Genomic DNA, 23,216 nt, shown 5'->3' with positions numbered 1-23,216 from the left:
GGGAAAGCATTGGAAGCCAAGGTTTGAAGTTCACTCACAAGAGAAGCTCCTCAGGGAGCAGAGTGACAGAGAACAAATGCAACTATTCACCCTCCATTTTGCTTACATCGTTGCTCCAAGGAGACTTGGCTTCAGACACAAAAGTGCAGAGCAAACACAGGGGCGATTTAAATGATTGAAAAATCAGGATGTTGGATAGTCCTGTGGTTCTCTGAGGAGTTCTGCTTTAAGACCTGCAGTATCTGTTTTAGGCCGGCGCCGTGGCTCAATAGGCTAATTCTCCGCCTGCGGCGCCGGCACTCCAGGTTCTAGTCCCGGTCGGGGTGCCGGATTCTGTCCTGGTCGCCCCTCTTCCAGTCCAGCTCTCTGCTGTGGCCAGGGAGTGCAGTGGAGGATGGCCCAAGTGCTTGGGCCCTGCACCCCATGGGAGACCAGGAGGAAGCACCTGGCTCCTGGCTTCAGATCAGCGTGGTGCGCTGGCCACAGCGCGCCGGCCGTGGTGGCCATTGGAGGGTGAACCAACAGCAAAAGGAAGACCTTTCTCTCTGTCTCTCTCACTGTCCACTCTGCCTGTCAAAAAATAAAAAAAAATAAAAGTAAAAGACCTGCGGTATCTGTTTTATAGAATTTTAAACAAATTTAGAAGGTCCAGCTTAGTCTGTCACCTTCAGTTGTTTTTGAAGAACTTTGGAAAATTGGGGAATCTTTAATAGCCTCAAATTGTCCAGATATTCATGAAAGATGATGAATTCTGTGAACCAGAGCCCAGGGTGGTGGCCTGACCTTCCTCTGTACATTTTCTCATCCTCCTTCTTCCTATGAAAACAGATTGTCATTCAGAAGATTTCTGAGCTGTTAGGAAGCAAAATAGCTTTTAGAATTTCATAAAAAAATTCATAAATAGCCTTAATTCCCATTTCTGATCATATTTGTTGTTAGTAGACTGCAGATATTGTATATCTGCTTGTGAAACATCGGTATATACCCCCAATTATGTTCTTGTAGATGACAGAGCTGTAGGGAATTGGACAATACATCGCAGGTGGTGGTGCTTTAAAATGGGCTGAGTGGGAGGGCCTCCAGTGGGTGCTGTTTTGGTTCTATTGTTTTTTGTTTTTTTGGATCTGGTAAGGGGTTGGCTCATTACTTCATCACTGAATCTTAGTTGCTGGAAGGTGTGCTTAGTGTAAACTCTTGGGCACAATCCAACAATAGAGGTAGAAATCAGTGTAGTAGTTTGGAGCAGAGTGGCCAAGACCTGGCTGAGAGTGGCTGTGGAGAGCAGGGAGTGGATAGGAGAGTGTGAAAGTGAAAAGAGAAGGAGGGAGCAGAGAGAGAAAGAGGGAGAGAAATCAATGAAGCCAAGTGCCACCGAAGGTGAAGGGGGTAGGGACTGAGAGTGTGGTATCAGAGGGCACTGCCCTGGATGTCGTCCTGTTGCGTGTTGTCATTCATTCTTGGGATCAGGATGCACAGGGAGTGGGTAACCAGTACCTGCCATGCAGAGGATTGGAGTTTAGAGCAGAGAGAGGTGTAAGCAGTTGGTGGCTACCAATGAATTGAGTGTTATTAGGATAAATCAAACTCCTGGAACCTTGTTTAAGAAGTAAATTATTGGCCGGCGCCATGGCTCACTAGGTTAATCCTCCGCCTGCGGCGCCGGCACACCGGGTTCTAGTCCCGGTTGGGGCGCCGGATTCTATCCCGGTTGCTCCTCTTCCAGGCCAGCTCTCTGCTATGGCCCGGGAAGGCAGTGGAGGATGGCCCAGGTCCTTAGGCCCTGCACCCGCATGGGAGACCAGGAGAGGCACCTGGCTCCTGGCTTTGGATTGGCGCAGTGCGCCGGCGGCAGCGACCATTGGAGGGTGAACCAACAGTAAAGGAGGACGTTTCTCTCTGTCTCTCTCTCTCACTGTCCACTCTGTCTGTGAAATATAAATAAATAAATAAATAAAAATAAAAAGACCTCTTTCTCTCTCTCTCTAAAAAAAAAGAAGTAAATTATTAATTATTGAGCACTTTAGAGATTATGAAATTGCATGGCCCATGAAGAATTCTTACAGGTTTTAGCTGTTGACAAGAGCAATGTGGTTTACAATGTTTTGTGACTATTAGTTTAATACATGCTTCATCCAAACTGGTATGAGTTCAGTTTCCAAAACGAGGCAGGACACTATTAGGTCCACTCAGGGCTTAGGAGACTATATCTGGTAGTAAGTACAGCCTGGCAACCACATTCCAAGAGGGATTCATCTGAGAGTTATTGAGAAGCTTGCAATGCAGTCCATGAGGATACTCCAAATTCTTAGAAAATTTTGGGTGTTTATAGTAAGAAGGAGACTGGAGTATTGAAAAGGTCAGACAGAGGAAGAGAGCCCATGAGAAGCTGGTGTGGGAGCCTCGGCTTCACACAGTTGTTCTCAACCACAGTTGCACATTAGTGGGCAGTTGTCATACTACAGATTTTTAAAAAACATCCCATACCAATTAAATCAGTGGTAGGGCCAGGCCTGGTTATGTTGTAAACCTCCCCAGGTAATTATAATCTGCGGACAGGGTTATTGAGAACCTTCATCTTCTGCAGTACTGTAAGGGGTAGCCCATTCACCCCCAGGGCTTGGCTAGGGCACACAGGGGTAACTATACTTTGTGGCAACCAGAATGGTAGTCCCTGTTTTGTTGCTTCCAAGAGACTGTCAGGATGTAGGCACTTCTGCCTCATCTTACTATTTACCCCAGATACTGCCCAAGGCCTAAAATTCCCTGATCATCCACTATCTGTCAGACCTAATTCCACCTTTCTTTAAAAAAAAAAAAAAAAATTGTCTCTTCCCCTGTCCTTTAGGCTCTTCCTGTGTCTTCTAGATCTAAAACATCATTCTCTGTGTAGCAGATCCTGAAGCTCCTCTACCTCTTTGTTGAGTGTTTTCTTTATTCTCGCCTTAACAGAAGACTGGCTCTGCCTGCGTCCTCTAAGTGACCCACTGATTTATGTTTGGCCTAGATCTTTGTGCTGAGTTCTAGGCCCGTAAATACCAATGCTTGCTTTCTGTCTTGGCTTGGGTATTCCCAAACTAAGATCTTCCCAAACATGATCATGGCATTTTTGTCTAAATTTCCCCTTCTTTAATTTCCCACATCTCAATAGATGGTACCTCCAACCACTCAGATACTGAAATTGGGAAGTTTGGAGTCTTCCAAGTTGAAATGGCTCCATGGCATCTCAAAGTATGAACAGTGAATGGTTTTACCTTTTAAATTATCCTCCTAAGTCTACTGATTCACACATGTTCAGTATCTTTCAACTGAAGGTGTTGTTTTACTGGTTCTCTGATCTTCCCATTTGACAGATGGGAGCGTCTCGACTCCCGTAATTGTGTTGCAGTGCCCTTTGACCTCAGGTGTTCTGTGTCTCTCTTCAGCTGGACTGTCCACTCCTTTTGAGTACAGAGACGTGTTGATTTTGCTTCTGTCTTACCCCAAGCTCGGACTCATCGTCTGTTAGTTAATATTTGTTGGATGAGGAGTGAGTGATTAAAGCTTCATTCAGTGAAAGGCTGTCTTGTGGAAGAAGACTCAGGTTAGTCTTTGTGGACTTGAATCAAAGAGTAGAATTTACAGGAAGCAGATTTTTGTTTCAGTATAAGGAAGAGCTGAATAACTTGGGTTATTGTAGAAGAGTTTGAGATCCCCTGAAGTCTTGGAAGAACTGTTTTGCGGGTAGTAGGACTATTAGAGTAGACAGTCCAGCTGGTGACGACCTTATCTGTCTGTTTGGAGTTTGGAGTGCTGAAGGAACACTGGGGTTACTTCTGATTGCACAGTATCACAACACTCTAAAATCCCTTGTTGACAGATTTTATAAAGGTGCAGAGTTGGCTGGTTTAAAATTATTGATGTGTGTAGTCCTTTTTTTCCTCCTGTGAACGTTATATGTCATTCTAATTTCATGTTTCAAAATATTATTAGTTTATATGTTCGATAAAACATTGATAATGATGAATTATGCTTTAGTAGAAATCATTTATTTTCATAAGTAATGATTATTGTTTGAATATATTCTTTTCTCATCACAGTAAATCTTCAGACTTTTTATATTTTTAGTTATGTCCTGATAGATAGTCATTACACTAATGTTTTATGGATCTTTTGATTTTATTTAAAAAGTAATTTAACAGAGGCTAGTATTAATCTCCACCTACTTTTCTGTAAATTATTCTGATAAAAATTAGGACAATGTATAGTTACTGAAGGTTTCCCTTGAAATGCTAATTTAGTTTTCTACAATAAAGCATAGTAGGTAGCACTTTCAGGATATTCTGAAATAGCAAAGATTAAATAGTAGTGAGATGACATTTTGTTCACACATGAATGAAAATTGAGTTTAGATGATAACAGTAAACCCATGAATACTTAATTAAGCTTTTTTGGTATTGTCAGCATTTTAACTTAATTTTAAATAGGAAATTAATATATGAATCACTATTAGTGTAACTTCCCAAATATTTTTAATAACTTTGCCAAAAATTTATAAATTCAGACCAAAATGTTGTCTATGCTGAATTCGAGTTTGTTGTTTTCATTCTCTCAGGAGTATCTACATTTTCTTCTATTGCCTCTATACCAATACAATAAGAAGACAAAAGCACTGTATCTTCCTGTATTTGATATTATTTTCCATAGCAGTTTCTCTTGAGACAAAATCATAATGGAAGAGAGAAGCAAAATATATTAAATTTCCCAGAGTATATTACATTTCTTTTAGGTATAGTGCTTTAATTTCTTTTATATCCTCTGGACATAATTTCTTCTAGGTTTTAGCACATTGACACTATTTTCAAAGATGACCTAGATAATATTTGCAATTTTGATTTATTATACTCAGTTATCCTATTAATTTGAAGTAACTAGTGGAATAGAAACCTGTAGACTCTCCTCTGAGAATTGTTTGTCCATAAGGAAATTCTCTTTGAGCATAGTTTTTTGAAACTGCAGAACATTAAATGAACAAACAAATGGATTAAGAAAAAGTGAATAGGTATTTTCTTCACTCAAGCTTCTAAAACTTGCTTCACCCTCACAGATAATTCTGTGTCTATAAATTTCTGGCACACAGCGTTGTGCAGAGTTCCTGAAGTTGGCAGAGACTGGCGGAGTCCCTCTGCAGCATGGCTCTGCCCAGCCCCCCTTTGTTCCCTTGTTTCTCTGCATGCAGCCACAGATGCAGCTTTCCCCCTGGGCGGCACTTGCCGGCTCCTCCAGTGTGATGGGCAGACTGGGGCACTGAGCCGCTCATCCTGGGGCCTGAAGTGAACCTCACAGTAAGGTCAAGCCAGGGATGTCAGCTGCTGCAAGAATGAGAGAAGAAATAAGCTCAGAAATAAAACAGCTCTCGATAGAGCTTAGAGCAATAGAGGTGTGTTTGGCCCTATCTCCAGTAGGATGTTCTTTGGTAATATTAACACAGTTTAAAGCACTTTTCCCACCATGCTGTTCAACTGAATTAATATCACTCCTGGCAATCAAGCCTGATTGCCTTCTATTCATTAGATTTTCATTTAATTAATAAGATTGTTAGAGAGGAATCTTCAGTATTTTCCTGTAAACAGCTCTAATTTATTGATTCAACTTGAATTTTGTAATTATTTGAAGTTATTTAAATCAATGTTTGATTTGTGTGTTTTGAGCCTTCATAAAATAACTTAAACCTACAAGATAATTAGAAGATACAATGTCATCTTGTTTTTCACAGAATAATGGGGATGTTCTTTTGATAATTTTAAAAGCTGAAATTTCAAAAATGAGCCAGTCATCTAGAATTTTAAGTATTCAGACCACTCTAAAGCTTAGAATGTATATGCATGAGAGAGAGAGAGAACGTTAGAAAATTTCATGATGTCATTTTTTCCCAGAGTTATCTTTTCCAAAAGTTGGAGCCAGTGACTTAGCATTTTATATTAGGCTTTAAAACAGAAGGGTTCAGCACTTGCTTAGTGTCTGGGTATTTAGGCAAAACTAATTAAGAAAGGAGAAAAATCACAGTGACTCTTAGGTTACAGAGCAGTTTGATAATCAGTGTGATTCTAAGTGGAGAAGCAATGAAGCGGAAAAGAGGGAGGTGCTGAGTGGCGATCTGTGCTGAGATGATTAAAGGAGGGTGCGTGTTTTGAAGCATGTCTGTTGGGTGCAAAAAGGTTAATTAATAAAGCATTCTTCAGATTCTAGAATTTCAAGGAAATGAGCACTTTTCTGTGTTTAAATGTATTTAAAACAAACTGTCCCTTTAATCGGAAAAAGAAAAGAAAATGAATATTTAAACCAAACATGAAATAAGATATTGAAAGTTTTATAGAATTTTTGTATTTCTGAAATGTTTAATAACAATGATTTTCATGCTTCAACTAATTTGCCTGTATGTGAGGAAAATGTCAAGAGATTCATGATGTCAGTATTTATTTAGTAAGACTTTTTGAGAACCTGCTGTATGCCAGGAAGGTTCTGGTTACTGGACACTGATTCATTAAGAAAACAGAAAAAGTCCCTTCACTTCTGGAGCTTACTGTATAGTATAAAATTTAAGGAAATTTTTAGTTTCCTATGATGTAATAATATAAAACCCTATTGTCATTAACTGTTGTGCTGATCAGAAACCTAAAAAAACCTAACACTTGGAGGTTCAATTCAGGACGGATTCAGAATCAGAATTCCCTGAATCTGGGAGTTATTCCTTGATGTAGTTGTCATCGAACATTTGTTCAGAAATGTTTTTCTCCAGAAAAACAACACAGAAGAGGCCATGAGATTACTTGGGGTTCATCTTTAGTTGTAGACTCACAGGCTTGTCTGTTTCCAGTGTGTTACAGGGCAATAGTGTAACATACTGGCCTGAGTGTGTTTTAGGTACACAATCTTCAGAAGCACAATGCCCCAGGATTCCAGAACTCAGTCCACAGTGCATGGGAGTTAATGCTCTCAAGGGAAACAGAAAGCTTTGTGAGAAGGTGTGTTTTATGGGTGAGGGGGAAATATCTGTAAATGAAGGGAAAATTACAAGCAGTTCCTGGAATCAGTCACTGCCTCCTTGGGGAGCCAATGATGAGCTCAACTGGGCTGAGAAAAAATCCATGCAGATGTCAGCGCTGACTGCATCCGAGCCCCAAGGCTTGCCAGAGGCCTCCCCTCGTCCTAAAGGACAAAGTGAAGAACACAAGGTGCAGTCTCCAGCTGGACTCCATACACAGTAATTTCCTGACTGTACCTGGGTACCAAGCGCACAAACACGTTTGGAAAAATCAAGGTAATGCACTCAGGAGAAGGGATTGCGTAGCAAAAATGTAGCAGGCTAGCCCTTGCAGCCGAAACACAAGGAGTGATGAATACAGTGACTTCCAGCCTGAGGAGGGAGCGCACTGTGGAACCTTACATCCGGTTGTCCTTTCCCACTTCATATAACCAGTAATGTATCTCAGCAGTTAATTAAATGAGAAATGCCACTCGGATGGCTGGACTGTGATCAGTTCCTCAGCCTTTGGGCTTTGTGGTTATGGCAGTGTTTGAGCAAAATTAGATCAACTAGATGTAGGTTTTAAAAAAGAGAAATACAATTTTAGAAATTTGAAACTCTTCCATTGGATTCTCTGCGCCAAATGAGTTCTCTTTGCTAATTCTTTAAATTGTAAAGTTTTTTGGTAGCATCTTAATTTGCAACAAGATACCATTGTTGACCTATTATATTGGCAAAATCAACCATTGATAACGTACAGCACAGGAAATGAAGGGAGGAACAGAGAGCTCCCATTGTTTGGAATTGGAACCTTCTTCTGTAGGATAATTTTCATTATTCATCAAACTTAGAATTAGAAATGTGCATACCTTTTGACTTTGCAATTCCACTCTAAGGAATTATCTTACGTATCTTAATGGAAAATTTACATGTACAGGAATATTCATGAGATCTTTGTAGTAGCAAAAAGTTGGGAATAAGTTAGATGCTAATCAGTGGAGGACTGGGACTAAATAAAAAAATGCATGTACACAAAGGATTGCCCATGGCCTTTCAAAACCAATAGATAGTTGAATATGAACTTAAAAGGAAGTCATCAAAATATATTATGTGACAAAACAAGATAAAATTGTACTCAGTGTTATATACTAACATTTATGTATGTGTGTATATGTACTCCATATATGTGGTTATGTATTTGTCACACACACACACACACACACAGACAGGGACTTCAAAAAGTTCGTGGAAAGTAGAATTAAAAATTAGTTTATTTTGATGCAAAAAATGTTGAAATACATCTACACAAGGGATCTTTGTAAACTTCATGAAAATGTAGGTTATGAACCGACCATACATATATTTTGATTGTCTTTTTTTTAGTGTTTTGGTTTCATTTCTTTTTTATTTTCATTTTTAATTAGTTTTTTAGCAGAGTCAATATGATTTGTAGATACAATTCTAAGAGCATAGCAATATATTATCATGTGCATTTTGATTTTCTTACACTTTTAATTCTATTTTTCATGAAATTTTTGAAGTCTTCCTGTATACATTCAGAGGTCACATATTTTCATTGTATTTTTTTAAGCATCTTTATTTGAACGTCAGAGTAACAGAGAGGGAGAGACATGGAGGGAGAAAGATCTTCCATCTGCTGGTTCACTTTCCAGATGGCCACCATGGCCGGGGGTAGGCCAGGTCGAAGCCAGGAACTTCATCCGGATCTCCCACATGGGAGGCAGTGGCCTAAGCACTTGGATTGTGTTTGGCTGCTTTTCCCAGGCCATTAGGAGGGAGCTGGATTGCCAGTGTAGCATTCTGGACTTTAACCAGTGCCTATATGGGATGTCTGTATCTCAGACTGTGGCTTTAACTGCTACACCACAACTTTGGCCCCCATTTTTTCTTATGCTAACACAGACTTTTAATTCCATTTTCCTTGAACTTTAAAAAATCTCCTTGTTTACATGAAAGTTTACATATGTGAAAATATGTATGAACAATGGTAAGTGGTGACCTCAGAGGATGGGAACTGATTGGCTGTAGGGAGATATGATAATAAGGTTCTTGGATCTTTTGCATTTTTAATAGGTGTGGTTTTAAAAACCTGTTTTCACTAACAAACAAAATACAGTACGGTGCTAAGCCTAGTAAAGGTACAATATAGAGTGCTCCAGCAGGAGATAGACATACATAATCCCTTCTTTTTAAGTTGAAAGAACCGACTGGATAAAGAGCTATATCCATGGTGCAGTCTTACATTTAATTAGAGCTGACACACATTTAGAATGTGTCTGGAGGAACCATCTGTTTTGGATAGGTCTTGTGTAATCTTGTAATAGTATATTCATAACTTCTTTTTGATGATATATATGATATAAAACAGACAAAACATAATTTTAGGAGGCTCTTATAAAAAATAGGAAAAAAGAAGCAAATGGGTGTGGGGAAAAAAGAAGGCTCAGCATTAAGTTTCTGCCTTTGGGGTTTGAATGACCTCAGCTAAAGATTGAAGATGAAGACATTCAGCAAAAGAAAACAATGGTGGAGCTATTAGAAATACAAAGGAAAAGAATTATTTCAACTGCTTGATTTTTAATTAATTTGAGGATAATCGTCTAGCATGGTGATTTTGTTAAACACTAGTTTCATTCTGGAAGGAACATAGTGAATCACAAAAGAAACTCTGATTCAATCTCGACCAATGGAAGTGTGAGTATTTAAAATGTGAACATTTATGATGATAATACAGAATTCCCAGCCTTACTGAAATTAACCTTGCTGTACAGGGTAATTGAGTCACTGACATTTTCAGTACAGATGTGTAACAATATAAATTGGAAAGAAGACAGAACCGCAATGGGCACATACGTATTTGCACTGTTGATCTTTTCTTTCATTTCTTGCAGAGTAAATGGGAAGTTGGTAGCCCTGAAGGTGATCAGGCTGCAGGAAGAAGAAGGTACACCTTTCACGGCTATCAGGGAAGGTGGGCAGTTTTACTGGTTACCTTTGTTTTCCTGTTTGTCTTATGCTCCTAGCTGTTTAATTATTATACACCTCTGAATATGCTGGGTTTTAAAATTCTCTTGGGAATGTGTAAGTTGAAATGTACAAATCTGTACATCTCACAGTCATCTGAAATAATGTTCAATAAACAAGACCGTCCTGCTGTGTGCTCAGCTGGGGGGGGGGGGGGGGAGCTGTGTGCAATGAGGGTGCAGCTGGGATACACAATCAGTCATTTGCATTTCTCCTTTGTCCTTTATTTTGTTTCTATTGTTTACACTTTCTATTTTTTTCTTATTGACATGTAAAGATTCTTTATTTATTAGGGACCTTAATGTCTTGTTGTTTGCTTCCACTCTTGTCATTTTTCTAAAAATTCCTTTCAATATGTACTTATTTGCAACATAGTAATATTTTAATTTTTGTGAACTAAAATGGATTTGTCTTTTGCTTTATTAATTTCCACATAAAATATTTCTTTATGAATAAAATGCCTTCTTTTACTCATGGGGATTTATTTTAGTTCTGTTTTAATAACTTTTAGGAGAAATGGTATCATATCTATCTTATTTTTAAAAATTCAGGTTACCTTGACGTAGACCTCAGTTTATTTTTCCATTGAAGGCGTTATTGCTGCTGGGGTTCAATTCCTTGCTTAGGCTGCTGACTCCAGCTTCCTACCAGTGCAGATCCTGTGATGTGGTGGTGACGGCTCAAGTAATTGGATTCCTGCCACCCACATGGAAGACCTGATTCATGTTTTTGCCCAGGCCTGGCCAGTCCCCACCCTGGTGTTTGTGGGCATTTAGGGAGTGAACTAGCGGACGGGACCTCTGTCTGTGTCTCTAAAATTGAGAGGAAAAAAAGTTTATTTTGGTGCAAAAATGTTGAAATCCATGCATATTTTTTCACTATATACAATTTTGTGTACTTTTGAAGACGCCACTCTGAAGGATTTCAGTTACTCATAGATTGACATATTTGAAATTTCAAGGGGCCTCAAAAATTCATGGAAAATGTGCATTATCTTTTAATTTGGTTTTCTCATGAACTTTTTGAAGGTCCTTGTGTGTATTTGTATATTCAAAATTATGTGTGTATATATATATATATATATGCTATTTGTGATTTTCATTTAATAGTTGTAAAGGCAGGAAAAAGTAGTAAAAACATGTGTTATCTTTCTTTTATTTTTTTATTTTTGACAGGCAGAGTGGACAGTGAGAGAGAAAGAGACAGAGAGAAAGGTCTTCCTTTGCCATTGGTTCACCCTCCAATGGCCACCGCTGCCGGCGTGCTGCGGCCGGTGCACCGCACTGATCCGAAGGCAGGAGCCAGGTGCTTCTCCTGGTCTCCCATGGGGTGCAGGGCCCAAGCACTTGGGCCATCCTCCACTGCACTCCCTGGCCATAGCAGAGAGCTGGCCTGGAAGAGGGGCAACCGGGACAGAATCCGGTGCCCCGTCTGGGACTAGAACCCGGTGTGCCGGCGCCACTAGGCAGAGGATTAGCCTGTTGAGCCACGGCGCCGGCCAAAACATGTGTTATCTAACAAGGATATTTAGCACAACAGGGTTGCAAACGATTGGCTGAGATGGGACAGAACATTTCTCTTGAGCTGTATAGGAAGGCAAGGTTGAGTGCTATTGAGTTTGTTTATAGTAGGCCCTGAATGTGAGAAAATAGATAAGAAATGCTAGGCCAAGAGGAAAACAGGAGGAAAATGAAACTGGCCATCAGCCATGCTTCCTAGTATGCTGGGTATACACTAGAACTAGGCAGCCTAGCCTTGTTGAGTAGATCCAAGGTTAAGGCCAAGTTAGTAATGATATTAGAGAATCCAGTGTAGAAGCAAGTGGGTCTCTAAGTGGGAAGTTCAGAGTAGAATCAAATAGGGTCAAGTTGAAATTTTTGATGATCTCTTTGTTCATGTTGACTAGGTATAATGCAAAGCCTCTGGGTACCTTAAAGAGTAGGCCTAGGTTAACACAGGAAGCAGGAAATACAGTGAATCTTTGGAACATTGAGGTCTGGGTTTGACTGGCAACATGACTTTATTCCAAACCTTGGGATGTGCTTAGGACCTAACCTTGGCTGTAATTGTGAAGCAGAAAAAATTCAGGCCTGTGTAGTTGTGACCTCGTCCTGTGGATTAGGAGAGCTGCTGAAGACTTTTGAACTGAATATCCTAGGAAGAGAAATTCGATATTGGGACAGCACCTAGAAGAAATGAAGAAGAGATTGGAAACTGATAAATCAGTCTTTCAAAGTCATGAGTGCAAGTTTTGGGGCAGGTGTATGTTTCAGTGAGTTAAGCTGCCAATTAAAATGCCCACATTCCTTATTAGTGTCTGGCATGAGCCCTTCCTCTGTATCAGATCTAACTTCCTGCAAATGCACCTAGGAGGCAGTGAGTGGTGGCCCAAGAACAGCCACCCACATACAGACTCAGATGGTACTCCTCACTCCTGCCTTCTGCCTGGCCCATCCCTAGCTGTTGTGGTCCTTTGGGGAGTGAACCAGTGGATGGAAGATTCCCTCTACCCCCTCCCCCTCATCCGTCTGCCTTCTAAATTAAATAAAATAATAACAATAACAACATTTCAAAGTAGTACAAGTTTGAAATTATGAGTTTGTTTTAAGGCAAGGACAAAAATGATACAGAGAATGAAATGCCAGAGCTGTGAAAATTATTGATTATAGATTATATGAGAGAAATATCGATGTTTTTGTATTTGAATGAGTGAAAAATGTTGCCAGAGATAAAAATACTTTGTGATTGCATGGAGAGTTGTTTTTAATATTTTATAACTTGCAAGGACTTAAATTATCCAATTTAATCTTTAAATTAGTCCTTTGTAGAGGGTCTTATTTTTCTATTTCATAGAATTTGAATTGTTTATAGAATGCGTATTACAAATGTAGCGTTGAGTCTCAGAAAGATTAGATGCCTTGTCTAAGGAGTTGGGTCTTATACCCAGATCTTACTAAATTCCACAAAACAGTGTTGTTACTAACTTTTTGTATTGGTTGATTTCAGTTTTTGATATTTTGAGGTCATGAGACAATCTGTATGAAAATGCCCTGTTGGTGATATGAGAGTATAGCTCACAAAAAAGTTAACGTAAGCAGTGTTTATTTATCATGGTCCTTACGAGGAAGCACAATGAGATTTTTGTGGGAGAGGACTTTGAGTGAAACGGGGACTTGGTTGCAAGGCAGTGTCATGAGGTGGGAATGCTCTTGGAGTCTGGAAGCTTGAGTTTCGATCATAACTTTGTTTCTCCTCATCACACTGTGTAAAGGAAGCCATGTGTGTCAGCTGGCTAGGGCTGCTGTCATCGAATACCACTACCTGAGTGGTTGGAACAACAGGTGTTTTCTTGATTCGTGGACTGGAGGCTGGAAGTCTGAGGACAGGATGTCATGGACTCTGTTCCACGCTTCCCACCTTGGCTTGTAGATGGCTGTCTTCTCACTGTGTCTCCATGGTGCCTTCCATCTGTTCCTGTCTGTGTCCAGATGCCTTCCTATGGACACCAGTCACATTGGATTAGGGAGCACACTGAGGACTTCTTTTTAAGTTCATCACTTCTGTGAAGCCCCTGTTCCCACAGTCATATTCTCTTTTTTTTAATATTTTATTTCATTTATTTGACAGGTAGAGTTATAGACAGTGAGAAGGAGAGACAGAGGGAAAGGTCTTCCATCTGCTGGTTCACTCCCCAAATGGCAGTAACAGCTGGAGCTGCGCCGATCCGAAGCAAGGAGCCAGGTGCTTCTTCCTGGTCTCCCATGCGGATGCAGGGGCTCAAGGACTTGGGCCATCCTCTACTGCTTTTCCAGGCCATAGCAGAGAGCTGGATCCGAAGAGGAGCAGCTGGAACTAGAACCAGCGCCTGTATGGGATGCCAGCGCTGCAGGCGGAGGATTAACCTCCTGCGCCACAGCGCTGGCCCCCTGCAGTCACACTCTAAACTACTGAGGTTAGGACTTCAATGAGATACAAGTCAGCCTGCAGCACCACTGAATAATTTTGGACTCTAGTGACCCTACTTGCTTTTAAACCAGAGTTAGTTTGTCTCATCGTTCAGGAACTCTCTACCTTGTTACTGTGGTTTTGATTTCCCAAGGAGTCTTTCAAGGTAGAGTTTTAAGTGCTTTGGAGATCAGGGAACGATAGAGGAGTTGTTGAGGACTGGGTGAATGGGTCACAAAATGACATTTAAAAATATTTTATTCAAGGATTTTTCTTTGAAGAAATGTTGAGATTTTCCTAATATAATCTGACTTCAAAGTGATTTCTGCTGGAGATGAATGACTCTAGTAGGAATAAGCATTAAACTCTGTCTCAGTTGTAGTTATTTCTCCTCATTTACCTTCTCATCTCTTTTGCAGTCTTATTTTTCTGTTATGTATGCATGGAAACAAAACTTATCACTTTTGCTCAGCTTTTCTGTCTTTTCCTATTAATACTTCCCCAAGTCTCCTCACAATAACTCCTCTGTGTATCTAGTGGTAAGACTTGAACTATTTAGGATGAGGTTGGAAGCCACTTGGGATATGTTCATTTTTATATTAGTGAGGGACCTGCATAGCTTGTTCAATTGAATGGAACTCTTGAAGTTGAATGTGCTTGTCTTCTGCTGTTTGGTCAATTCCTCATCCACAAGATGTTAACAGCAGGAAGATTTCAAAACAGAAATGCACCCTGCACAGTAAAGTACTTTTCAAGTGGTTGTTTGCCACTTGCTGGCTTGCCTAGAAATTTAAATTTTAACACATAATTTTTACCTGAAGTGGAACTACTTTGCAAGCAACCCTAATCTTACCAAGATTTATGTCCAGAGGTGGACTTTGAACTTTATCTTGTTGAGCTGGAGTGAGTAATGGCTTAATTCAGGTCCAGGTGCTTTGAAATTCACTCTGTCTTTGATGGTAGCTCAGAGAAATAAAGCAGCAGTGCTGAGGGCTAGCTTTTCTCTTTTAATTCAGAATCCTTGTATGATATCATCTTTCTTTATAGTGATAAAGTGTCAGGAGATACAGGAAGGGTTTGAGAGGGAAGTGGATGAAATGTCTTTGGAGGTCCCATCTTTGAAGCAACCTCGAGCTGTGTATGATGTTATATTCTATATAAAATATGTATATAACATAAAGACTTTTATTTTTGCCCAAGATTTTCCTAGACAGGGAGTGAACATGAGGGAACCAATTGTTTTATTTTTTAAAATTTATTTCTTTATTTGAAAGTCAGAGTTAGAGGGAATGAGAGAGGGAGAGGGAGAGGGAGAGGGGAGGGGAGAAACGGGGGGGGGGGGGGAGAAATCTTCCATCCACTGGTTCACTCTCCAAATGGCCCCAATGGCCAAGGCTGAGCCAGGCTGAATCTAGGATCCAGCTTCATCTGGGTCTCCCACATGTGTCTAGAGGCCCAAGGACTTGGGCCATCTTCCACTGCCTTCCCAGATGCATTAGCAGGGAATTGGATTGTAAGTGGAGCAGCTGGGACTTGAATCCATGCCCATATGGTATGCTGGGACTGCAAGAAGTGTCTTTACCAGCTACACCACAGTAGCTGCTCCTCTTTCATGGATTTTTTTTTTACTCTAGTGGATTTAAAAAAAAAAAAGATTTATTTGAGAAGCAGAGTTATTTGAGTTACTTGAGGCAGAGGCAGGGCCAGAGAGAGAGAGAGAGAGATCTTCCATCTGCTGGTTCACTCTCCAGATGGTCACAACAACCAGAGCTGGGCTGATCCAAAACCAGGAATCACGATCCAGGAGCTTATTCTGGGTCTCCCACATGGGTGCAGGGGCCCAAGCACCTGGACCATCTTCTACTGCCTTCTCAGACCATAACAGAGAGCTGGATCGGAAGTGGAACAGCTGGGTCTCGAACTAGAGCCCATATGGGATGCCAGCACTGCAAGCAGCAGCTTACTGGCTATGCCACAGTGCCGGCCCCTCTAATGGATTTTTTACACAAGAGTTATGCTTAAACTAATCCAGTAAGGAATAGTTTTAAATAAAAATAGTAACAACATTAATAGATGATATTTAATGTATGTTTACACTTGGTATATACACAGCCACAGCCTACTCTCAACTGATTCTCACAAAATTCTCTGAAGTATGTGGTACCATTATTCCTATTTAAAGTTGAGAAAAATGTGAAGTAGGGAGAAGTATGGGAGAGAGCTAACTATTGAACCTGAGCAGTCTCACGGCAGGACCTGCACTTAAATATTACTCTATAAAAGAGAGATTTTTTTTTATTATTAAAAGGATTTATTTGAAAGGCAGAGTACAGAGAGAGGGAGAGACAGGCAGAGAGATATCTTCCATCCTCTGGTTCATTCTCCAAAGGGCTGCAATGGTTGGAGCTGGGCCAGACCGAAGCTGGGAGGCAGGAGCTTCCTCTAGATCTCTGACGTGGATTTAGGAACCCAAACACTTGGGCTATCTTCCACTTCTTTCCCAGGCACATTAGTAGGGAGTTGGATTGTAATTGGAGCAGCTGGGAGTTGGATTGGAATTGGAGCAGCTGGGACTCAAACCGGCACCTGTATGGGATGGATGCTGGCTGTGCAAGCAGTGGCTTTAACCGCTGTGCCACAATGCCAGCCTGAGAGATTTTGAACAGAAATTTTGAATTTATGCTGAGCTTTTATTTCATGCAGAGGATTGTATTTCTGGTATTGTATCCAGGGAAGCAAAAAAAAAAAAAAAGTCTTTTTTTGAGGAGGAGGAAGAAATTTAGGGAAAAAAATTATTTATAAAAATTATTGATGAGGCCAGTGATGTGCATTACAACCTGCAGCACCAGCATCCCATATGGGCACCAGTTTGAGTTGTGGCTGCTCAGCTTCCTATTCAGTTCCCTATTAATGCACCTCGAAAAGCAGCAGAAGATGGCCCAAGCCCCTGGGCCCTTGCTAGCCACATGGGAGACCTGGAGGAGGCTCCTGGCTCCTGGCTTCGGCCTGGACTAGCCCTGGTCTTTGTGTCCATTTGAGGAGCGAACCAGCAGACAGAAGATCTCTCTCTCTCTCTCTCTCAATCTTTAACACTGCCTTTGAAATAAACAAATCTTAAAAAAAAAAAGATAGGACATTATTCAGTAAAGTCCAGGAAAACAACATCCAGATAATACAAGGAAGGTTCAGAAAGAGGAAGGCAACAAATGCATTTCAGCATTGTAACTGCGAGAAAGTAGAAACGTGTCAAGGAAAACAGACTCATTGTTTGCACTGCAAGTCAGAGCATACTCGTACGTTGTACTCTTTCTCTTCTCATCTGTCCTGTGTGTTTTTACCCAGTGTTCATTCTGTTAGAATTCTATGAAAATGTTTTAGATTTCTAGTAAAAATTGTAATCCCCAGGAAGACAGAGAGGGGTAGAAATTGAGAAAGAGATTAAGGAAAAAGACAGCCTCTTTTATTTCAGATATTTGAAAGTAGTTAGCCTGCTCATAACATGAATAATTCGATCCCTTTCTTGTCAATTTTGAACTAAACACTTAAAATATTTCTAATAGTACATTAAGTTTGATATATTAGTTATCTATACTATTGGTATTATTCTTATAAATTTATTAAAATGTATTTAAATTTAAAAAACTAAAGCAAATAAAGATGATTTTAATCGTGACATTTGAAATCTTGGTCTTACTATTTGATTTTTTTCATCACATCTTTCTTATGTTACAACCTCTTTATTTATTACTATTGTTTTTTATTAATCACCCCTTTTGTTTTTCTTGTAGCTGTCTGATATAATTGCTTGTGAAGATTGAATGTTAACATCTGATACCTAATTGAGTAATAATTCAATAGGTAATTAACCAATCTAGGTTTCATGTTTGGGGTGTCATTATTTTTCCAGAACTGCTGTGATAAATTACCACAAACTTGGTGGTTTATTATTATTTTTTATACAGTGCTAGAGGCTAGAAGTCTAAAATCAAGGTATTGGCTCTGCTCTCTATAAAGGTTGTAGGGAAGAAATCTTTACTTGCTTTTTCTAGTTTTTCGTGACTTTGTCAGTCTTAGTGTTTTCTGGCTTATAGTTGTATCATTCAAGTCTCTGCCACAATTTTCACGTGGCTTTTCCTTTGTGTTTGTTCTCTTTCTTAGGGGAAAACTAGTTATTAGATTTAGAGCCTACTCTAAGCTAGTGTGGCTTTATCTTAGCTAATTATATCTGCAAAGATTCTCTTTGCAAATAGGGTCATATTGTGAAGTTCTAGGTGAACAGAGAATTTGGATGGCATTGTACAATCCACTACAGGTGTTTATTCTCAATTTCACAGGGAAATTTGTAGGTAATAGTGGACTGGTGCCTACATTTCATCTTTGGAAACTTAGGAGAAAAATGTACCATATATTAATCTTGATAAGACCTGTAACTTTCTTTTTCTAAAGTTTACATATATTAGACAAATGAATGAATACATTAACTTCCTCCAAATGTAATCTCCTTTCCTTTCTATCTAAATAAAACCTTTGGTTATTGTTCTTTTGTTTTTGTTTTAAGAGAAATGCCATTCATCTTGGGTGATGGAATGAGTCATGGACAGTGGTCTGTGTGGAGATGGATTACAACTGTCAGGGCAGGGAATGTCATTGAGACATTGAGAGTTAGTCTGAAGCTGGAAGCAAGGAGAACTGATGCAGGGGAGGTCCTTAAGGCTACCAAGTAGATGTAAAATGGACCCGTTCTGCTTTCCCAATCCTATAAACTGGTTGTTAGGATTTCAGACACATTTACTCTAAGATGAAATGTTGTAAATCTTGGTTAGATTCTCAGGCTGTTCTGAAAAAAGCCTTTTAAAATTTACATAGACAGTCAAATAAATATATTGCCCCAGTGATCACACTGAACTTTAGTACATGGTCATCTTTAGTTTCAGTCACAGTCGCTTCCTTTTGTACCCATCAGCTTCCCAGTAGAGAGTGGGCATCTTCCCAGGAGAACAGAGGCCTTTCATTCTCTCCGCCCTGCTCCGTAGACTCTTGTGCATAGGCTCCTATACACTGGACTGAGTGAGTGGGCACAGGTGGAAAGGGGCTCCTGGGGCACGAGGTGACACTGTAGCAGAACTAGAGGGTTGGTCCTGGAGAGAGGACAGCCGTGTTTCCATGTTTGTCTTTTGTCAAGCGCAGTGTTTTTGAACTGTTCATAACCTTGTAATTACTTCAAAATTAGGTAGATTATAAACAGAATTGTTAGTAAAACTTTACCCCAAGTTAATGCAACATCTGACTTATGCAGTGGGTGACAGGTTAAATTAGGTGTCTTCCAAAGGTCTTCATAACTCTAGGATGCAACAGTTTTGTGCTCAACTTAGATATTTCTGAATTCGGCTGTTTCATTGGCAAGTGTTTTTTTTTTTTTTTTTTGAGGTGCTGAATGTACCATCATTGTTTAAAGCACATTACTCTTGTTTGAGCTGATCCAGCACTCACTCAGACAGTGGCGATTACCTGTCCAGAGATTTCTCAGTACATACTAATGGCATTTATACTCCAGTGTTTGGCCTTTGTGGAGGATGGCAATGAATAGGATTGATGGCCAGTAAGAGGCAGATTAGCCTAAGGGTTAGTACCTGAGCTAGAACCTGGCTGCCTGGATTTAAATTTGGCCTGCATTGTCATTTAGGTGTATGATTTTGAGGAAGTCTCCAATTTTTTGCGTTTGAGTTTGTCTTTTATTAAAGGAAATGAAACTATATCCCTTCAATATGCATATTGGCTCATAAAAAAGAAATTGTCAGGAATAAAGAAAATTCTTGGAAATAAAAATATATTAATAGAAATTAAAAATTCTGGAGATTTGAGTAGTGAAATCAAAGAGAGCTCCACAAAGATCAGAATAGTTTTCTTCTCTTATCTGTTTGAGGATTAACGATACAGTTCTCTGAATATTTTTTGCAGTTTCTTTGTTTCACTTTTTCTGCTGTTTTCTACATGTCCTCTGCTCCGTGGAGATCTTGATCATGAGATGTGCTGATGGTGCTGAGTGGAGGCCCCGGTGCGTGCTTGGGGTTGAGGGGTGGTGCTAGTTGGTAGCTTCAGTGTTATGTGATGAGGGTGAATTCACTGGTTTTTCCCTTGTAATCCTTCAGGTCTTTTCTTTTGAAGAGGCTTCCATTTCTAGAGGGAGGGACTATTTATTCTCCTGCCCAGAGAATTCAGGTTTGTTGCCCACATTATAAGAATCCAGTAAGAGACAAGAGTTGCAGAGGAATCTCACCGTTCAACATTTTTCTTAAATTTCAGATTTTCAGTTCGGGTCCTGCATCTAATGTAGAAGGACTAAAAGGAACTGAACTGCTTAAGGAAAAGCATGATAAGGGCCTGGAAAGAGGCCTTGGAAGTTGTTTGGGAGGCCTTAAGGGGGACACCTTATGGGGCTTGATGTTTGACCAAGACATGGAGCTCCACGGAGATGGAGCTATGCAGGATGACTTGCAGGAGTTTAGTTTGAGTACTTGTGTAGACCTTGGAGCCAATAGTGAAAAAAAAAAGTAGATAAGGGTGGAATATGGGAAAGACGATGAGTTCAGCCTGTGATGTGTGAAGTCTGAGGTCCGACAGTCATGTGGCAGTTGTTTACATAATGGTTCAGTTTATTTATTTGTTGCATGTGTTTTTAAAATTGACAGCTGATAGTTGTACATACTTATGGTGCACAGTGAGGCTGTACCGTACATTTATTCCGTGTGTGATGATCAAACCATGGTAATGGGCACACCCGCTACCTCAGACTTTTATCACTTATTTGTATTGGGAATACTCAAGGTCCTCTCTGTTAGCTGTTCTGACATATTCAATTAATGGTGGTCATCCATAGCTATCCTGCTGTGCTGTCAAACTCTAGAACTTCCTTTTGTCCAACTTAAAGTGTGATTTGGAGAACAGGTTGGTTGTAACTGAAGTGCGGACCTTGCTAGTCATAGTCAAATACATAATCTCACTTAAGTTTTCAGCATAGTGAGGAAAGTTGTTATCATCTTCATTTTACTAATTAAGCGGCTGGAGTCTAAAGAGATTCTTGTTCAAACGCACATAGCTAGGTGAGATGTAAGTGGCCGTTCCACTTGGATCTGTAAGCTGTGTCTGGAGCAGCAGTTGGCATGTGATGGGAACCCAGGACATGTTCAGTGGCTGAGTATGTGAACACATCCATTGTTTTCGTTCTGCTGTTGAGGCAGAAACGGCTCTCACTGCTGAGAAGCACAGAGCAAAGCTGGGAAAGCTGCTGTCAGCAAGTTAGAAAGTTTCCAGCCTTGGAGACTGTTCCAACCGCTCTGTGATCATGAGCAAGCACTTACCGTGTCCCATCTTCCCTTTCTTCGGGCTTTATGATTGCAATAATAGTACCAGCAGGAATCCTTTTCCTTGGTAAAGACCTTTCATTGATCCATCAGCATTCCTCATACACAAGTGCTGTACTTCGATGCACATTTATTGTGTTAAAATGTTTCTTTTAAAACCTCTAATAATAACCCTTTATGTCTGTCACTGCAAAAATTAGCATGAGCCACTTCAGAGCATTTTACAACTGACAGGAGAAATTTTGTAAATGAAAGATAAAAATCCGTGAGTCTAGACGGTTATTCTAAGGAAGCTTATGTAAATTGCCCTAGTTGTTATTCTTTGTAAGTCTGAATAATTTGATGGGTACTGCCAGTTGATATCAACACAATTTTATAAGCTGCTAAATCACATGACTTTAAAAACTATGAAAATCTTATGCTTTCTTTCTAATGTTAATTTTAAAGATTAAAGTTTGGTTTATTAATTTCTTGGCTGCTTTAAATTTGTAAAAATTTATGTTACATTTTTCTCTTGTTTTGCCTACTGGAAATAAAAGTTAAGATATGGCAGTTTTGTATTTAGGACATTTTTAGAAGAATTATATGACAAGTTCTCATCTGAATACCTTTTCAACTGTCTAATAATTCCCATGGACTTTTTTGGTTTCTACTTTTCTACTCTTTTAAAAATACTACCTCATTAAATTCTCTCAGTAATCCTGTGTTAGATGTGAGCTTAAATATCTCCAAGTTACAAATGAGGAAATTTAGGCCTGCCAACAATTAAATTGCCTGGTGTCACACAGTTTGCTAGCAAAAAGCTGTAAGATTTGAAGCAGTCTTTGTCTTTTTTTTACATTTTTTTAAAGATTTATTTATTTATTTGAAAGAGTTATGCAGAGAGAGAAGGAGAGACAGAGAGAGGTCTTCCATCCTCTGGTTCACTCCCCAGATGGCTACAATGGCTGGAGCTGTGCATATCCAAAGCCAGGAGCCTGGAGCTTCTTCCAGGTCGCCCACCCTGGCTCAGGGGCCCAAGGACTCTGGGAATCTTCTACTGATTTCCCAGGCCACAGGAGAGAAACCTGTGCCCATATGGGATGCCAGTACTGAAGGTGGCGGCTTTACCTGCTATGCAAGAATGTTGGCTCCCTGAACCAGTATTTTAACTGAGGAATTTTTTTCATAGATAATACATTCTTCCCTTCAAAATTTCTCAGCTAATTAAAAAAAAAATGTGATGGGAATTCATCAGCTACATATTACTGTTTTGCATGATAGTAATTAACGTAGCTGATACAAATAGTGTTAAAGAATGTAGCCCATTGGTACACCTTTGTGACTTCTTAGTATTTGAGATGCTGTTATATTGCTTTTCTTTCTTTCTTTTTTTTAAGATGTATTTATTTATTTGAGAGGCAGAGTTACAGACAGAGAGAGGGAGAGATAGAGAGAGATCTTCCATTCTCTGGTTCCCTCTTGAAATGGTGGTAATGACCAGGGCTAAGCCAGGCTGAAGCCAGGAGCCAGGAGCCAGGAGCTTCTTCCAGGTTTCTCACGTGGGTGCAGAGGCCCAAGCACTTGGGCGGTCTTCCATTGCTTTCCCAGACCTTTAGCAGGGAGCTGATAAGTAGTGAAAAGCCAGTTCTCCAGCTGCTTCCAAATGGAATGCGGGCGCTGAAGGTAGAGGCTTAACATACTACACCAGAGTGCTGGCCCATTGTGGTGTTTTTCTACAGAAGCTATCTACTCTAGGTATGTAGTAGATAGAAAAGTATTACATAGAAATAGTCAAAGAATGACAAACTTTGAACAGCAGTTCATGATCAGTGTCAGGACCACTGATGGAACTTGGTGACTTATATATATTTTCAAGTTCT

The 23,216-nt window shown here is 39.9% G+C and overlaps 1 protein-coding gene across 2 annotated transcripts in view; it reads left to right on the top strand.

Annotated features, from left to right (window-relative positions):
* CDK14 (cyclin dependent kinase 14) overlaps window positions 1–23,216 on the top strand; it is a 614,674-nt gene that overhangs the window by 207,046 nt on the left and 384,412 nt on the right. For both annotated transcript variants that reach the window (XM_062178077.1, XM_062178078.1), the window contains exon 5: window positions 9,916–9,995. In XM_062178077.1, the coding sequence (XP_062034061.1) occupies window positions 9,916–9,995 (80 nt within the window). The remainder of the gene's footprint in view (window positions 1–9,915; window positions 9,996–23,216) is intronic.

This window comes from Lepus europaeus, chromosome 20, assembly GCF_033115175.1.
Source record: "Lepus europaeus isolate LE1 chromosome 20, mLepTim1.pri, whole genome shotgun sequence".
Taxonomy (NCBI): Eukaryota; Metazoa; Chordata; class Mammalia; order Lagomorpha; family Leporidae; genus Lepus; species Lepus europaeus.
The sequence above is the reverse complement of the archived record's forward strand: the minus strand, read 5'-3'. Positions and strand labels throughout refer to the sequence as shown.